At 52.2% G+C, this 16,941-nt stretch overlaps 7 protein-coding genes across 7 annotated transcripts; 4 read left to right on the forward strand and 3 right to left on the reverse strand.

Annotated features, from left to right (window-relative positions):
• Window positions 1-235: 235 nt before the first annotated feature.
• Window positions 236-1,817, forward strand: GUITHDRAFT_139359 (hypothetical protein; the record flags this gene model as incomplete). The annotated part of the gene is made up of 8 exons (XM_005832017.1): window positions 236-958; window positions 1,015-1,080; window positions 1,124-1,318; window positions 1,376-1,402; window positions 1,449-1,502; window positions 1,551-1,615; window positions 1,662-1,712; window positions 1,763-1,817. The coding sequence occupies 8 exons, from the start codon at window positions 236-238 to the stop codon at window positions 1,815-1,817; spliced, it is 1,236 nt and encodes a 411-aa protein (XP_005832074.1).
• Window positions 1,818-2,679: 862 nt separating this feature from the next.
• GUITHDRAFT_139360 (hypothetical protein) lies at window positions 2,680-4,078 on the reverse strand (the record flags this gene model as incomplete). The annotated part of the gene is made up of 3 exons (XM_005832018.1): window positions 2,680-2,826; window positions 2,848-3,075; window positions 3,140-4,078. The coding sequence occupies 3 exons, from the start codon at window positions 4,076-4,078 to the stop codon at window positions 2,680-2,682; spliced, it is 1,314 nt and encodes a 437-aa protein (XP_005832075.1).
• A 701-nt stretch (window positions 4,079-4,779) lies between these two features.
• Window positions 4,780-7,635, forward strand: GUITHDRAFT_109142 (hypothetical protein; the record flags this gene model as incomplete). The annotated part of the gene is made up of 21 exons (XM_005832019.1): window positions 4,780-4,839; window positions 4,885-4,965; window positions 5,022-5,086; window positions 5,130-5,206; window positions 5,258-5,352; window positions 5,407-5,489; window positions 5,536-5,578; window positions 5,633-5,838; window positions 5,885-6,056; window positions 6,111-6,161; window positions 6,209-6,259; window positions 6,308-6,419; window positions 6,464-6,579; window positions 6,637-6,793; window positions 6,848-6,875; window positions 6,931-6,973; window positions 7,025-7,120; window positions 7,169-7,246; window positions 7,291-7,377; window positions 7,424-7,459; window positions 7,510-7,635. The coding sequence occupies 21 exons, from the start codon at window positions 4,780-4,782 to the stop codon at window positions 7,633-7,635; spliced, it is 1,863 nt and encodes a 620-aa protein (XP_005832076.1).
• Window positions 7,636-8,615: 980 nt separating this feature from the next.
• GUITHDRAFT_94837 (hypothetical protein) lies at window positions 8,616-9,676 on the forward strand (the record flags this gene model as incomplete). The annotated part of the gene is made up of 5 exons (XM_005832020.1): window positions 8,616-9,074; window positions 9,125-9,217; window positions 9,267-9,395; window positions 9,444-9,602; window positions 9,652-9,676. Coding segments are annotated over exons 1-5 (795 nt in total), but the record flags the coding sequence as incomplete, so codon positions are not given.
• A 455-nt stretch (window positions 9,677-10,131) lies between these two features.
• GUITHDRAFT_157908 (hypothetical protein) lies at window positions 10,132-12,044 on the reverse strand (the record flags this gene model as incomplete). Its single annotated transcript, XM_005832021.1, has 10 exons — window positions 10,132-10,239; window positions 10,755-10,796; window positions 10,843-10,926; window positions 11,043-11,076; window positions 11,160-11,255; window positions 11,302-11,374; window positions 11,419-11,524; window positions 11,570-11,681; window positions 11,731-11,822; window positions 11,871-12,044. The coding sequence occupies 10 exons, from the start codon at window positions 12,042-12,044 to the stop codon at window positions 10,132-10,134; spliced, it is 921 nt and encodes a 306-aa protein (XP_005832078.1).
• Window positions 12,045-12,534: 490 nt separating this feature from the next.
• On the forward strand, window positions 12,535-13,168 carry GUITHDRAFT_152844 (hypothetical protein; the record flags this gene model as incomplete). The annotated part of the gene is made up of 3 exons (XM_005832022.1): window positions 12,535-12,600; window positions 12,872-12,934; window positions 13,059-13,168. Coding segments are annotated over 3 exons (194 nt in total), but the record flags the coding sequence as incomplete, so codon positions are not given.
• Window positions 13,169-13,295: 127 nt separating this feature from the next.
• GUITHDRAFT_139364 (hypothetical protein) lies at window positions 13,296-16,560 on the reverse strand (the record flags this gene model as incomplete). The annotated part of the gene is made up of 18 exons (XM_005832023.1): window positions 13,296-13,469; window positions 13,517-13,568; window positions 13,620-13,750; window positions 13,771-13,805; window positions 13,857-13,892; window positions 13,945-13,994; window positions 14,149-14,246; window positions 14,290-14,378; window positions 14,442-14,484; window positions 14,541-14,599; window positions 14,665-14,839; window positions 14,887-15,142; window positions 15,205-15,269; window positions 15,316-15,445; window positions 15,490-15,573; window positions 15,740-15,784; window positions 15,840-15,910; window positions 15,967-16,560. The coding sequence occupies 18 exons, from the start codon at window positions 16,558-16,560 to the stop codon at window positions 13,296-13,298; spliced, it is 2,187 nt and encodes a 728-aa protein (XP_005832080.1).
• Window positions 16,561-16,941: the final 381 nt, after the last annotated feature.

A 16,941-nucleotide genomic window follows, 5' to 3' on the forward strand; every position in this document is an offset into this window, starting at 1 on the left:
AAGCATGGTGAACGAGATCCGTTCCTCTCCCACCCCGGTGGTTACTCATTAAAGATGGGTGGGGTTGTGGGTAAAAGGAGTTATGGTAATTGGTTGCAATAAGTTTGGGGTAAATTGAATTCTACACAAAACCAATTTGACGAAAAATCGTAATGAGACCTTCATTTTTGAAACATTTTTCAAACTTGATGGACCCTTGTCGGAAAAGCTCACGATATTGGCGACCGGAGCGAACATGCAGCTCGAGCGTAGAGCAGGCGCCATCGCATGCGGCGAAGATGCAACAGATGAAGCGACGATGAGCAGCCATCTTGCAAGAGTCGTTGACATGGCTGAAGATGAGCAGGAGGAGATGAACGCCGCTTGCAAGATGGTTCAGGTCCTTGTGAGGAACTGGACCAGCAAGACCCTTGTGACCTCGATGCAAGTCCGAGACATGCAGGGGCTGCATCTTGCCCTTGAAGATCTTGTTGGGTTGCCACCTGATGAGCAGCTTGTTACAATTTCTGGTATAGCCTGCCTTAAGGATGAGCAGGTTGCGTCTCTGAAGCCATGGAGCATGGTAGAGGTGCGCCCAAGATGCCTGGGCGGCAAGGGAGGTTTCGGTGCCATGCTTCGTGGACAAGCTTCGCGACCTGGGATGAAGAAAGTGCAGGCAAATACAGGAGCCATGCGTGACTTGAGTGGAAGGAGACTTCGCCATGTCGAGCAGGAGGCTCAGCTCCAAGAATGGGCAGCTGAAGAGGAGAAACGGAAAGAGCAAATAGAAAAAGAGAAAGCAGCAAAGCGACAGAAATTCGCTCACAATGTGCATGAGGAAGCTGTAAACTACGTTGCAGAGGCTATAGTTGACAGGGATATGGTTACGGACGCAGTCAAGCAGGGAATTTTCGGTGAGAAGAACAGGAAGGAAGTTAGTTCACAAGAGGTCCCCAAAGCTATGATGTCAGCCAAGAAGGTGATCCCGATGGATGATACGTAACCGATCGCTCTCATCCTAACATTTGTGCTTAGCTTGACAAGATTTGGAACGTCGATGAGTTTGAAGATGATGACGAAGAAGACGGCAGTGCCGATCAGGTACATCTACATGTCTCGTTTCTGGAATTCTGAATTTGCCCAGATACATCCTCAAGGCAAGGCAAAGCAACCAACAACAGCAAAGGAAGCGTCTGCGAAGGTGGAGAAGGAAGATGTTGCTCAAGCGAAGAAGGCGGAGGAAGGAGCTCAGAAGGAGAAGGCAGAAAAGAAATCTGAAGCACCTGAGAAACCGGAAACAAGTGCGGCAGTAGCGAATAGCAAGGAGCAAGACGAAAAGGTCACTTCCTGTCACAGCTCGCTCTTTGATTTTGACGAGAATATATGCAATGTGCAGGCTCAGAGCAAAGAGACGACGGAAAAAGTAGGAACCAACCCCTGAGCTGTAGGGTCTGACTCATTTGGCGCAGCCCAAGGAGGATGGAAACGCAGCGCAGGAACTAGAAGATATTGATATCGACAAGGTGTCCGGATTGCTTCCATGTCGTCGGAGACTGATGTATCCTGGCAAGGTCCCCGACCAGGACACCCTCCTCAAGTACGGCGCTGACAGACTGAAATTTGCACTCGCAAAGAGGTTTTGCAAGGGAAGAGGAAAGCTGGTGTATTGACCTTGCTCGCAGGGGCCTCAAGTGCGGAGGAAGGCCTGAAGAGAGGGCTCAGAGGCTGTGGAGGTATGCCCTGTGCCCTTGCTGAAGTTCTCGTTGATGCTCGTCCTTGGCAGCATCAAGGGGGTCCCACCTGAGAAGTGGCCTGCTAAGATCAAGCAGGGAAAGTAGATGAGTAGAAGGTGAGATTTCTGTTTCGGGGACTACAGGAGCGCTGCTCATTTTGATGTGACAGTGAAGCAATCTTTAACTTTTTCTTTTCATACCACAAAAATCACAAATTCTATCATACACAATGTTGGCAGCCTCTCGACTCATCTGCTCCTCTTCCCGACCACTTGAATGCGGAATCCTCGAATAGGTGAATCCTCATTGCTGGAATCTCGCCGTTTGGTCTTCTTGAGCTCCTCGAACTGTGCAGGATTGTGAGCTTTCGCTCCATGATTGGCAAAACAATAGGTGCCTGGTCAAGCTCTTTGATGAAATACTCCCTACGCCGTTGATAATGATCCTGAAGGATCTGGGAGGCTTGTCAATCATCGAGTAGATCCCTTGCACGATAGACTAACCTTCGACTTCCTCCCCTCCTGTCTTGTCATCATCATCTTCTCTATGTTGGCATGTTCCCGGCAATGAAGCACCTGGCAGAGTATCATCGCTAGCATTGCAGATCCAATCCCACGTCGGATTCATATTCTTTCAGAACGTATCCTGGCACTCTGTCAAGCTCAGTGACAAGCCTCTCTTGAGAGGAGTCCCGCCTCCCTCCCATTCCTGCCGATGCCATCACAAGCTCTAAGAAAGCAGCGGCAACGCACGTGAGCTCGTCAGCCTCGGAAGAGTTTCCTGCGAGCTGCCTTGAAGAAGGGGGCTGAGGACCGACCTGGATCAGCCGAGGAAACCAAAGGAGGAGGCCTCACATGTCGGTGGGGGCGATCTTCGGGGCTTGCGACAAGATCCCTTGGAACTCTTGCGGTATTTCAATCCAAGGCTTGCCGTCTGCCTGGACCATCACATACAAACAAAGGCTGTTTTAACCTCTACCTTGCCGAGACAAGGGCCTTGGTCTTGTCCACCAGGGGCCCTCAGCCTTGGCAGCTCTCGATGGGCCACCTTCCCCCAGCTGATGCAGTGCTGCCTCCATTCCAAGCGCCATTTGCATGTCAGGGTCTCGATTGTTCTGTCTCAACAGTCACAACACATCTTGGAAGAAGGGACGTGCCTTTTGTCTCTCCTTCTTCTCTTCGATCCTCCTGTTTCTGGCCTCCTCAGCGTCCGCCCGTGCCTCCTCCATCAAGTGCTCATCATCCACGATCGCAATGTTCTTGTAGTCTGCAAACAAAACTTGAAACCTCTCCAGCGAATCGCCGATATCTCGCAGCTCGAAAGCTTCAAAGTTTGGTTTGATGAGATATCTCGGGATTGATGTCTGCAGTCGCCAATCAACCTCCCGGCAACCAGACAGAACATTCATGTGCAGAAAAAGTACTTACGTTTATCATCCGCCTGAAGCCAAATTTCTGAAAGAAAGCTTTTGCCCCTACGTTCTCTGCGTGTACTCTGCACAGAGCGCTCTTGTAGTTCTTCTTGGCGTAAGTGACGAAGAGAGAGAAGAGCAGGACAGAGCCTAATCTTTCTCTCCGACAGTCCTGTCGCACCCACAAGTCACAGATCTCCAAGGAATGTGTTTCCTGGTATTTCACTGATTGCGCCCGAATCAATCCGTTGAGCGGGATCTTGCGGAGCTTCTCAACGTTCTTGATAAGAACGAGAAGCATGCCTACGTCGGCGTTGGACTGCACATCCTGCATCCAAGACAGGGATGGGATCCGGTAGGGCGGGTGCTTCCCGTCCACTTCTGTCTCCCATGCCACGTAGCTCTTCTCCAGCCGCGCGGCATGGTTGGAGCTCATCTTCATGCTTGGAACCCTCACTACGCAGTTGAAGGCGGCCGAGATCTTGTCGAGGAGGAGATGAGAAGAGTTCACGTTGGTTTGTGTATTCATCGCCCTCTTCAGCAGCTGCCAACACGTGCCGTCCTTGGCGAGATCGATCGGCCTTTGCTTCAGCGCATCTTTTGTGTGAGGGTCTGCTCCGTGCTTCAGCAGCAAGCTAACAACGTCGGCATTCCTTGAAATCGCAGCAAAGTGCAGACAAGTTCTCAAGGAGGAACGTTCTTGCAGTGGATGCACTGTCTTTGTAACATCACACTTGTTCTTGATCAGAAATTCGCAGGATGAAACTTTCCCAGCCGCTGCAGCATGGTGGATGGGGAGGTACCCGTCCCCATCATACTCGTTGACTATATTTCTGCTCAGGTTCTTGAAGAACGATACGATCTTTTCGGCACTTGCCACATCGCCTCTGATCAAGTCCAAGTGAAACTTCTCTTTGTTCTTCCTTGCGTTTCGTTCAGCAAAAAGAAAGTCCATGCTTTGAGATCTTCTGATCTACTGCTGCTCATCACATGACCGAACTACAATCGATACTTCAAGCGCTTCACTACAACGCTGCTTTCCTTGCCCGCGATCTTACAAGTTATCCCTATAGCAGACTCGACTTGTACTACCGTAAGTTAGTCGCGAGCATGGAACGTGCGTCCATCGGAGCTGGCGATTCTTTCACGCCATGGCGATCATGGCAGTCGGTTCCTTGGCAAACCCAGTGGCCCAAACCGCCTCCGAGGCTCGGGCCTACTGGCCGGCCCGGTGGCCCGGGCCTGGGCCCCGGTGGAATCTGAGTAAAAGCTTTGAGATGGTAGGATCTGTGGGATCCACGAACTTGCGAGGGTTCTAGCTGAGAGAGGGAGAGGGAGGAGCAGGAGGCTGAGGTAGACCTTGAGGCGAGGCGAGGCGAGTAGGGGAGGAGAGGATCTCAAGGGGAGTCAGTCGTTGTGATCCTCACTCGACACACAACTTGTCCCTCCTCGCGCAAAGCTGCACAGAACAAAGAAAGTGCAACAGAATCGTGACTTTGTTTGCCCGCAGTGCCGAAAATGGACAGCGACGAAGATGAAAATTTCGATACCAACTTCTCCGACCATGAGGACGAGGACACGGGGGAGGTGCAGAGAGAATGAGGGGTACCTTGACTGGGTCCAAGTAATCTTTCGCCTCAGATCCAAAGCAAAGAGATGAACATAATCTTCTTGTTGGATTGCAGTGAGAAGATGCACAAGGAGATGAAATTCAGAGTGAGACGACAAACTTTCTCAGCTCTCACGTGACGAGCACGGCAGGACACCAAGACAGGAAAAGAAGTCTCCGATACGTATTTCAACCGGAGCTTGAGGGCAATATTCGACCTCTACCGAGACAGAGTGATGCTCCATGGCTTCTGCGCATTAGATTTAAACGCTCCTTGTTCTTTTTGCAGATTAGATTCACCGATAGAGACATGTTCGGCATTATCCTGTTCAACACAAACTCAAATGAGAACAGGTGATACTCATTTGGGTCAACCCATCTCTAAAGGCTCTTGCAGTTTGCAAGGTGTGAAAGTTCTGTCGAAGCTGGATAAGTTGAATGTTGAAAGGATCAAGGAACTGAAGGAATTGCTTGGTTGATGACTGCTATCTCCCACCTCAATGTATGATGTGTTGCTTCCGACAGAGCAACCACAAACAGACCGAAAGAAGTGCTCTAGCTCCACCAGTGGGACAAACCACTTGCGATTTGGCCTGTGGTGTTGCATGGAGGAGTTCCAGGTGAAGAAGATCTCGATCTAGTCCCGTGTCAGATTCACTGAGACGTGAGGTAAGGGCTCCAAAAAGGATGCTTCAAAAGAAATCTATCTCCTCACATGCGATTCAAATCCCTTCCCGGGCTCCTCCAAGATGGAGAAGTAACCAAATTGTTCTGCAACCCGTTGGATCTCACAGTTGTTGCAGTGACTGCATACAGAAAGCAAAGGATTGCTTGGACAATATGACTGTATGTCCTTTTATCACGTGGTGTATTCTTCCCACCTTAACACATCTGAGGCAGAAGATCGATGTTTTCCCCCTGAGGGACGCCCTGAACGGTGAGGGCGGGAGTGACAACGAATCGGGCTTCAAGGGTGTCAACTTCTACAGAAAGCTGTCGGTAACAATTGCTGTCGTGCTGCGATCTGAAACGGATGACAGGCTGGAGCTCTTCTTCGACTCCTCCCCAGAGGTTGCGGAGGAAATTGACTATCGGCTTTCCGAAAGGTCCCCAGACCCGAGCTCTGCAGTGGGACCTGAATGTAGTCGACAGGACGTTGTGTGAGTTGCAGAGTGAAATCGAGAAAGGAATATCTATGAGAAGCTTTTCTACCGTCAATTGGTTCATCACTTCCTCGTTCGATGGGGATGGAAATCTTCAACGTAAGCCAAAGAACGATCTAGCCGTGCCAGTCAAGGTGATTCATTTGTGCATTGCAAGCAAGGTATTAGCGTAGATCCATCCCTACCACAAGGAACTGATCCTCGGCATTTCATAGAATTACAAGAAGTCCAAGGAAAAATCTTCTCGAGACAACAAAGACATTGTGGTATGTTGAATACACAGTGGTGCTCCAATTTTGTGACTTGCTCGAAGAAAACAAGCAGAATTCTTTCGAAAGAAACTGGAGAAATCTTGATGGGATCTGTAAGCTGCACTGCATGTTGCATTTCTTACAATGACGAACTTTGAAAGGACATTGTTCGATCGATCGATGTCGGCCCTGATCGGGTGATCTTCACCAATGAAGAAGTGCAGAGGATCAGGACGATGGGGCTACCCAAAGAGATCCGATCTTTAGGTTACTGTATGTATTTTATTCCAGCGCAGCTGACCGAAATCATCTTTCAGGTTTCATGTCGAAAAGTTTGGTTGAGCAACGTTACAACTATAAGGGCTCCTACTTTCTCATCCCCAACGAGAAAGCTGGTAATGGTACGACCGCAGTGTTCCACAGCTTCATCGAGGTGAGTGCTTGTCTTCTTTTCTTTGCATCCTCTTCATGCTCAAACTCGTCTCGGAAGGTTATGATCAAGGAGGATGTCGCCTCACTCTGCTACATCAAGTTGAGGGAGAACGCAGAGCCAAAGCTTGCTGCGTTGCTCCCCCAGCGAGCGAGTGACGTGGATGACGTCCCGGCCGGCTTCCACGTCGTCTTCCTCCCCTTCAAGGGCAACATCCGTGAGACCTCCTCTCATCTCTCGTACTCCCTTGCTCGCTCATGTCAGCGTGCAGGCAAGATCCCGCCGCATCCACAAGTTTGGTATCCTCCGTCCTCTCACGGGGCCTGAGCCGTCGCTGACGTCACCTCTCCGCAGCCCAGACAAGGTTGACGAGGGGCTACAGAATGCTGCCTCCGAGGTGAGTCGTCCTCCTCGGCTCTGTGCGGCATGACAAAGTTCCGACCGGCAGCTCGTCAAGTCCCTCAACTACGAGTCCTTTCCGACGTCCTTCGAGAATCCGCACATCGTCAAATGGATGACTCACTTGGAGGCCCACGCGCTCGGGGTCCCTTCCTTGCGCCTTGTCGGGCTCGTGGGTTGATCTGCCATGCAGACTGAAGCGAACGAAAAGGAAGTGGAGGAGGCGCTGGCGAAGATCAGACCCGACGAAGCCGCCATGGGGTCAAAGAAGGTGCTTTGCTTCCAGGGGCTGCCTTCTCCGCTCATGTGCGGCAGATCGTGAGCATTGTGGAGCGAATTAAGAGTTCTGCCGGCGAGACCTTCGTGGAGGGCGAACAGGGGCCTGCGAAACGCGTGAAGAAGGTCGAGCGACTTGGATAGTCGCACGAAAGAATGACGAGTGAGGCAGGAGACGACAACATTCAAGGTGGAGGGCGAAGACGAGGTGAGTTGCCTCCTTATTCTTCCTCATGTTGGCAGCTGAGGCACAAGTAGATCGTTTTGGATAATCTGAAAGTCGACCAGCTCAAGGAAATGTGTAAAGGTTTCGGCATTCGAGTCACTGGGAAGCGAAAGGATGAACTGATCCAAGCCCTCAAAGACCATCAGGCAGCTGCTTGATCTCAGGCTGTGAAGACTTTGAAGCGAATCGGAGGAATGACACGGATTGTGTTGATCATGACGCCGCGACTCAATGGGAATGTGCGATTGTGGCATGAGACGAATGAGTGCGAATTTGTTTGTATTTCAATGTAGCTGGTATTGTTGATGCCAATCAGTATCTTTCTCCCCACCCCTCCTCCCTCCTCCCTCCTCCCTCCTCCCTCCTCCCTCCTCCCTCCTCCCTCCTCCCTCCTCCCTCCTCCCTCCTCCCTCCTCCCTCCTCCCTCCTCCCTCCTCCCTCCTCCCTCCTCCCTCCTCCTCTGAACGAAGGTTTGGAACTTCTACTCGAACGCAGTTAGGAGCCGCTTGTACCCCCACCCACAGAAGATACACCTACCTCTACCCCTGACCCGTTGTAGGAAGAAACTACCCCATAAATTTCATGGAAAATCTCATAGTATTACCCCACCCCTACTAGACCTTCCCAACTCACACCCACCCACCACCCCCGACTTGCTAAAGTGCGTTGAGTGAAAATTGGTGGCCTCCGTTTTAGCACGAGGTATGGTAGCGGCCAGGAGAGGATGGAGGCGGTTGAGGACGGGAAGAAGCAGCAAGAGGAGGGAGGAGACGAGATGATCTTATTCATTAGAAGCATACGAGTAGTTCTTGTCAGTTTGATTACGTCAATGTGAGGATGATATGAGTAATCTCTTGCCTTTCTGCACGATTTTTCAAAATCAATCAGCCGGCTCACCCTTAAGCTCGCCTGGAATTAGCAGCAATGCCGTGAATGAGAAGCATCCTTATCTCTAAAGAAGTTCAGAAGCTGAAGCTTGTTACATCTTTCGGTCCTGAAGAAACAATGCATTGAAGCGCTGAGAGGAGAAAGAAGATACCACATCCCCAGTGTACATCCACCCCCAATGCCTTTGTCTTCCGATGGCTCTCAGGGAGACGCTTCTGTACTTGTAGCTCTTCTCGTCTCTCTCGTCTACTCTTCAACTGTTTTTGCCAATCCAATCAGTACATGCACGCAACCCAGGACACTGCCTCGCTCCGTTGCAATGGGACAAGGCGCAATGCAGTCGAAGAGGCAAAGAACAAGTTCACCAGACTGGAGTGAGCAAGTGAGAAGCTCGTTTGAGACATCGCAGGGCGGGCAAGTCGATGCTTTTCATGCTCAGTGGGAATCAGCCGGACTGGACTCCTCGTCCGGTTTACCTTCCCCCAGCTTCGTTTCGAGTGTGGAGGGTCATACTCACAACGACGTGGAGCTTGAGAACAGCTTCTTCAGCGCCGAAATCTTCCCTGAGTTTTCTCTTGACTCCGACTCTCGTCACAGCAACAAGCCGAAGCGGCGGCACGGATGGAGGACATGCACGTACATCGAGGGATGCTGCAAGGCTGCAAACTTTGGGGACCCGGTCGACGGGAAGCCGATCTTCTGTTTGCAGGTTGGGGGTGAGCTCGCCTGGTCTTGTGGTTTGTGACTTTGACTTTTCAGCACAAACTTCCGATGCACAAGAACGTGGTGAGCCGCAAGTGCCAGCACGTCGGCTGCAGCAAACGGCCTGTCTTCGGGGAGCCCTTCAGCAAGGTAGACAGAGATGGACGGAGGTTGTGGGTTGTGACATGTTGCTTGAAAGAAACCCGGGTACTGCAGAGAGCACAAGTCAGCGCATCATGTGGACGTTGCGAACAAGAGATGTCAGTTCCCAAACTGTCGTCGACACCCTGTGTTCGGCGACGCTCGCGTCTACCTGGAACAAGCTGAGGTCTGTCTTGCCTGCTCACATGTCCGATTCTAAATCACGGGGTCACAGCAAGTGGAGGCAAAGTTTTGTGCGAAGCACAAGCTGACTCATCATGTGGATGTTCGACATCGGAGGTGTGAGTTCCAGAACTGCACGAAGCTTCCCTCCTTTGGCTGGCACAACGACATGATCCCCCGGTGCTGCTCTACACACAAGAAGGACGGGCAGGTGGCGCAAGCTGACCGCAGCAGAAGCTTGTCTGACCTCCTTCTCACAGGTCTACGTGGCGTCTCGTCTGTGCCAAGAGAAGGAGTGCAAGAAACGAGCTTCATGCCTTGTGCCCGATGGAGTAGGAAACAAGTTTTTCTGGTACCCTTCTCTTGCTCTTCTCTCCTCTACATGCCCCTGACTAGCATCTGCAGCTCCTCTCATCGACCCCACGGCGAATTTTATCGCCTGCAGCCTGTCAAAGGTGAAGTTGACCGAAACCGCTGTATCAAATTTGACGTCTAACGCTCGCTCAGCTATCCCGTGCAGTGACCTCAGGAAGCCCATGCTACTCAAGAATGCCGTTAACTTGCCTTTGCTCTTGTGAATTCCTCTGGCAACAGCTCCTTGTTTTCCCCCTTTCCCAAAGTGAATGTGAACGCCAATTTTTCCCGTGAATATTGTAGAATAAACAGTCAGACCTCATTTAATAGGCAACGATTTAAGCAATCTTTTGTCATCAATTCATTTGTATGTGTAATCTTGGTCGTCATTGCGAATTTTCCAGTGTCCTCATCCGACTCTCCACCAAAGAGATCCGTTTGTCCATCACCAACACCGTGTCGTTGAGGATTTCAAGCTGTCGCAACACCTTGTGCTACGAAAAGGTGTTAAAAAATTAATAGCATACGCAAACACCTACCATCACGTCTTCCACACTGAGCGCCTGTGCAAGCGCAGGGGCAGGGGCTTGTTCTGCCTTCTCCTCCTGCACTTCCTGTTCGTAAGTTTGGCTCGAAGCAGGGTCGTTGACGTCAGCGGCATGAGGTTGAGCTTGATGCATCGCTTGTTCCCCCTTGTTTTTTTTTCGACTTCCTCCATCCACAGCGCGAGCAGCAGCATCTTTTGACATCGGAATGAGATCCTGTTGAAACTTCTTTTGAATATCTCGATTCTGTACATCTTGATATCAGGTATCAGAGTGGAGCAATGTTTCCTCAATACCTCAGCATTGTCATCCGCATTCGGCGCCCTCTCTTGGAGCTTCTTCGCTTGTTTTTGCCTATGACATACAAGAATCATGCACGTCTCACAATCTTTGACATAATCTCACAAGCTGACTTTTGCATCTTGCGCAGCGCTGGTGTTCGAAGACAAGTTTGTTTTGAAGACGAGCAGATTCTCGTCGTTGGATGCTGTCGCCAGATAATCTCCCTGAAGAAATAATCAACAGAGCAACTCGCAATCGTCCTGCTCTCACCGTCGGCGAGAAAGCAACTGATCGGACAGCTCCTTCATGCCCGTGCAACGTGTAACAGAGATGTCCCTCACGCAGGTCCCAGATCTGGCAAGACAGTGATCAGAGGCAGCTGAACGAAGCTCACTACCAACCTTTGTTGTCATGTCCGACGACCCCGACAGCATGTAGTCGCCGGACGGGTGGATACTGATGCTGTTCACGCTGTCCTTGTGCCCAGCGTAATGCTGCAGCAACCTGCCGAAGGACAGCAACCCAATGTCACGATGGGCTCGACGTAGGAGCAAGGAGAAAAGGACTCTCAGGACAAGTCCACGCACTGATTCATCCGGATGTCCCAGATGTTGATCGTATGATCGGCACTGCAGGCAACGACGCACAAGCCGTCTGGATGGAACGCGACGTCGTTCACCGCACTTCGATCAATCGTGAGGAGTGAAGTCAGAGAGAGGAAGTCGATACCCAGTGTGATCGTAGAACGTCTGGACACAGTTCCGCTGCGACACATCCCAGAGTCGGACGGTTTTGTCATCGCCTGTACCCGGGTGACGACAAGACAAACTTGATGCTTTCCCTTACCTCCTGAGACAACCAAGTTCCCTTGCGGGTTGAACTTCACAGACCTCACCCAGTTGCTATGGCCGCTCAGCGTCAGCTTGAACTTCTGTCCTGCCAGTGTCCACATCTAGCTCGAGTTCAGTTGCCGTTGCCAACTTGCATCGAAATCCACCTTGAGAGTTTTGTCATCAGACGCACTCATGAGAGAAGAGGAGTCGGGAGAGAAGGAGACACATCGGACGCCCCCATTGTGTGCTTTGATCACGGACGAACGGCCTTTGCTTCTGCGAGGACGGATTCAGCTCTTGTTTTCATGTCGAGCAAACCTATTACATGTTGGGCGCCCACAGTCTGATCGTTCTGTCTTTGGAGCCCGATGCGATGATCCCGCCTGTCGGCGATATCGCAACGGAGTAAACAGGCTCCTGTTCATCGGGAGTCATTCAGACGATGCGCTGCAAATGCTGGATCACCGTATGCTCTGCGAAACGAAATGCACGTAGCTGTGGCTTGAAGTTCCAGATCATGAGGCAGCTGTCTTGAGACCCTGATATCAACTGTTTCATGTTAGGGTTGAAGACGACGCTGTTGATGGCATCCTTGTGTCCACGGAAGGATCGCTCCAGAGTCGGATCCTCGCTGAACATCCTCTTGGACTCTGACGAGGCAACGCCTGCATCACCGAAGTCACATCGGGCCCTCGCAAATCATGTTATGGGAGGCAGCTAACTCCCTGCCTACAAACACGAGTCTCCAGCTCTTCCTTTCTGTCCTTGGCTATCAACAAACTTTGCCTTTCTCCTCTCCCATGTGGTCGTTTCCGTTGCATCCCGCCAGTGCAGTTCTCATTTCCTCACGATATGAAGTTCGTACACCCATGCCCCTCGAGCACACTCTCGCCTCTCCTATCCCTCCCCCGCCTCCCGATCTCGCTTCTCTCTGAATGTACTACGCCTCCTCTTCTATCTCCTCCCCTCTCCTCCTTCCCACTCCCCTCGCTTGCTCCAGCTCCCTACGCTTCGCGCCATTTGCCCGTCACCCTGCTATTGCCCTCATCCCCGATCGGAAAATCATCTCCCTCATATGCACCGAGGTACTTTTCTTGCAGGTGTAACCGTTTTGTAACCACTGCCTCTTCAATGCTGTTCGTGGCGGTGCCTATAGCGCTCGGCGGAGGCCCAGACATGTTCAACTGTGCTGAATGTAAGAGGAGGATGGAAGAGGGACACAAGATAGCTAGCGATCCTTGGACATGCAGCAAGCACAGAACTTGTAGTCTCTGTGGCTTCGGGGGAAAGGAAAGGAGCCGACGTAGCGATGGGAGGAGGGCGGTTTTGAGCAGAAGTATGGTGGGTAGGGGAAGGGGATGAAACGGTTGATAGCTATGTGAACGTGAAGTTGCACAGTGCCTGAACGCTTCTGTGCACGATTGAGTGCTGGAGGGCGATCGGCTTGCATTGAACATTCGTTTTAGGCATCGAGAACCAGGTCGGGCATCACAATGGATATAGCTGCCCACCTGGCAAGAGCATGAATGGTAAGATAATTCCTCTGCTCTTCACCTACCCATCTGTCTGGAATGTTCATGCTCTTCCGCTGTCCTTGGATCTGAAAGCTCCCTGCTCTTCACATGTTTTCGGATGTTCACGGTTGGGACACAGGGATCCCATACTGCCAGGACACCCTCACATGGGACAAGAAGGCCCCCGTCGTCGCTTTCTTGTAGTGATTCCTTATGTATGTGCCAAGTACACATGTGTCATGTGTCATGTGTTACATGTCTGTAAGTACCGCTATCTCATCTAACCCAACCCCTTATCCTCTTCCACCATCACTCCACGGAATTTGCCAGGTGTAAGCTCGCCGGTGCTCGCCCTCGTTATGATTTCTTCTCTCGGCTACGTGTCGAGCAAAGGTGAGAAGAGAAGGTTGGAGGGTCCATATCGACTCTCTGCCATGAAGTTTGAAGGATGAAAGCAAGCAAGGGATCCACATATACCGATAGAGTATCCCATCTCTGTCAAGAACGATGAGACCGGTCCATCGCCGTCGGCCTCTCTCGCCATGTCGACCTGAGCTCGAATGTTAACGGCTGCCCTTGACAGCCGGCGCTCCTGACCTCGACGAAGATCTCGGGACGATCGCGGAGGAGGAGGTTCCTTGCCCCTTGTCTGCCGCACGCCGGTCAACCAGGGCAACAAGAGGCTGAGGGAGGGGATCACAGGATCTCCATCTCCGACCCCTCGGAGTCGATCTTGATCAGTCTGACGTTGGTGATGCTATCGCGCTCGACTATGTCATCGAGCTTCATCAGCTGTACAGGCTGCGATTCTCTCAGGCTCTGCAGATGGGCCTTGTTACAGTGTTCTCTACCTGCAGTCGATGGCACAAAAGCCCTTCATGGGAATCTGAAGGAGAAGGTCAAGAGCAGCGCGAGAAGAGGGAAGGAGCAGATCAACCGTGGTCGAGGGAGATCCTTGACATGCCCGACAGGCCTGTTGAGACGTCACGCGTCTTTGAGGCATGCGATGTGATGGAAGTGTACACCTGTCTCCGTCATGTCGCACATCTCAGCTGTCTTGGACTCGTTCCAGAGTCTGAAGTAGATTCTCAACGTGTCAGGAGGATGATAAAAATAACACAACAGACGAGATGTCAGGAGTATGAAAGATCGTTGCGAACAACAAAGCATGGGATTCTAAATGAATGGGATTCTAGCATCATTCCAAACTAGGCAGCGGGTCAACTCACCCGAAGTTGTAAGCTCTAATCTGATTCTGGACTCCATTCACCGCGATGTTTCCCAGCAGCACGCGATAGTTGTTAGGGATGGGCTCGAATGCCGCGACCTGAGAATGGGGAGTGAGATGGAGAGCGCAGAGGGTCATTCACCATGATCTCTGGCGAGCCAAGAGCTAGCATGGAGAAGCAGCCAGTGTTGGCTCCGATATCGACGAAAGTGATTTTTTCCTCTTGGTCTCCTGTCAAACTTGGTCACTTGCCTGCCAACCGCAAGCCCGCAAGGAGGGAGATCGAGCGACAACCGGTCGGCAGCATGTAGAGAATCCTCCTCAGCAACAACTCCACCTGGTCGTACAGCCGTCAGAGCTGAGACACGCCTGTCGAGGGCCCTGACGCCTCACCTCGTCAGGGTCCGCCACGTTGACGTTCCCGTTGAGCAGGTCCGAACCAAAACAACCGCCTGCGAGCTACTTCAGCTCCGACTCGCTTCCGATGAGCCCGACCCATCACGATAGACTCTGGTACCACTCGCATCCCCTGCGTGTGCTGGGGTGCCGCCACCACCGCCATGCTGAAGTCCTTCAGCCAGCTGGGAGATGTCAGAGCGGCGCTGGACAGCCGGAGACGGGAACCTGAGTGAAGTCATCCTGCTGAGGAATTGCTGGACAGCAGCCTCCTTGATGGCAACTTTCTTCCCTTGCTGCTCTAACGCTCAGCTCTAGAGCATGCTCCATCCTTCGCCCTCACCTGTGCCTGCCGAAGACCCGCTATGGCAGAGAAGAGCGGGGGGATCACTTGGATGTTGTGCTGAGGAGAATTTGTCCTGAAGGATTCCAGCAGGTTGATCGCTTCCTCCACATCCTCTCGCATCAGGAACAACTGCGTCAACACGGAAACTTCAACTTGAGAGGAAAGGGAGGCAACCATTGCAATCGAGACCGGGATAGAGAAGAGCGTCGCCTCATGAAGGTCTGGGGCAAGACGCTTCGCTGTCAGCAGCGCTCTGCGGGGTCGATCAGACCCTCTAGGTGTGACTGAGCAAGGAGGAGGGGAAGGGCACGACACCTGAAGGACAGCAGGAGGATATTGCTATCAGCGAGGTACGCAAACTGCTGTAAGAAATATCCCAGCTACGAGGCAGTGAATCACGAGACTTGTCTAACGTCATGCGCTGACCGTTAGGAAGTATGAAGGATCCTGGTGGAGATGAGGAGAGTCCCAATGTAACTCCATTGTCCTGAGCATGTACCTCCTTGCCCACTTCTCCTTGGAATCATCGAGCACCAGATTCATGGACAGGAAATACCTGAGCCCGTCATAAGATCGCGAGACGAGGAAGACTGGAGTGACCTCTGCGGTATCGAGAGCTGATTCAAGAGGAAGGGCGTGTATGCTACCTCTCTGATCGGGCGAGAATGACGAGTTTCTGATGATCTGCGATTCAAAATTCGTGAGGAGAAAGCTTAATCGAGGGAGGGAGGGAGGGAGGGAGGGAGAGTTAAAGGAAGGGAGGAAGAGGCCCGGAGGGAGGGAGGGTGGGAGTGAACAGGGAAGAAGGAAAAAGAAGAGAGTAGTAAGGAGGAAGACAAGGATTTTTCACTTGTGCGTGCAGTATCTTGAAGCAAGGAAAGGCTGCAGTTGTGATCTGCAAAGAACTTGTTGTCATGGAGGGTGAAGCAACGGAGCTGTCGAGGACTCACTGACACAGGCTTGACCAGTACTCGAACAGAAACCCCTGGAACGCACAACCGGAGCACACGTAGAGATCTACCTGCTTCACTCCAACACGTCATCATCGAGACAGGTTACGGAGAGCGTTGGGTCAACCTGGACGTCGGATTGTTTCAGGTTGAACGAGGCCTCCGACGAGTAGAATATGTGAGGCCAAGGCCACTGACCCGCAAACAGCAGCGCGATCATCCTAGATCTCCCTTCCATCCTCACGTCCAAGAGCTCGACGTTGCCCGAGCTCTCGCTGCTCGCACTCGCACACCCTGCTTCTTCTTGCCGCCATATCAACTCTACGAGGGCTTGCTCGGAAGGCCCCGATGCTGATGCAGCACGAGGTTGGTGCTTGGCAACAGCTCTGAATGTGAAGTGACCAAATTTATCACGAGGATGGGGGGGTGAGGAAGTGAGTCCGCAGAGCTGCGACGCGAGTGCATCCGCTGTCATGTTGCTCATGAAGGCAAAGGATCCCCTTCGTACCCAGACATCAGGCGCAGGCCTTCCCTGGGCGGCCACGTTGGACAGGAAAGAAATGTGGATGACCGCGAGGAAGAGCGTAACGACTCTCCCGCACGAGACATGCTTGAACCTCGCGCCTCCGTGCAACCTCAAAACTTTTTTCGTGGTGGGGAACGAAAGCACTTCTTCGGACTCGCCATGCACCACGGAAGTTCGAGCGGGAAGTTCTCCCATGAGAGAGGAGGAGCAAGCAGTGAGCTTCCTCCTTCTGTTCTACTCCACCATCGTCATGCGCTCGATTCAGCATCGTCACCTTGTGTGGGCCTCCCACTCTGCCGTCATGTTCACAGGATCCCTTTCCCACTTCCCCCCTCATCCCCATCATACTCGGGGGTCAACCCGCGGTCAACCGCCGGCCTGCTGCCTGCAGTGCCGCCTGCTGTTCTGTCACAGTGCCTGCTGTTGGCCTGCTGCCGCAACCAGGGCGACGCCGCGACTCGGCCCGGCCGGGCTGCCGGTAACTGATAGTAACCGTTGCAGGTCAACCCTGGGGCCCGAATCGGCCGCGGCAGCTCACGGCTCAGTGCGTTTTGAGCTGCAACGGTCACGGTCATA

The sequence above is a fragment of the Guillardia theta genome (assembly GCF_000315625.1).
Source record: "Guillardia theta CCMP2712 unplaced genomic scaffold GUITHscaffold_37, whole genome shotgun sequence".
Lineage (NCBI taxonomy): Eukaryota > Cryptophyceae > Pyrenomonadales > Geminigeraceae > Guillardia > Guillardia theta.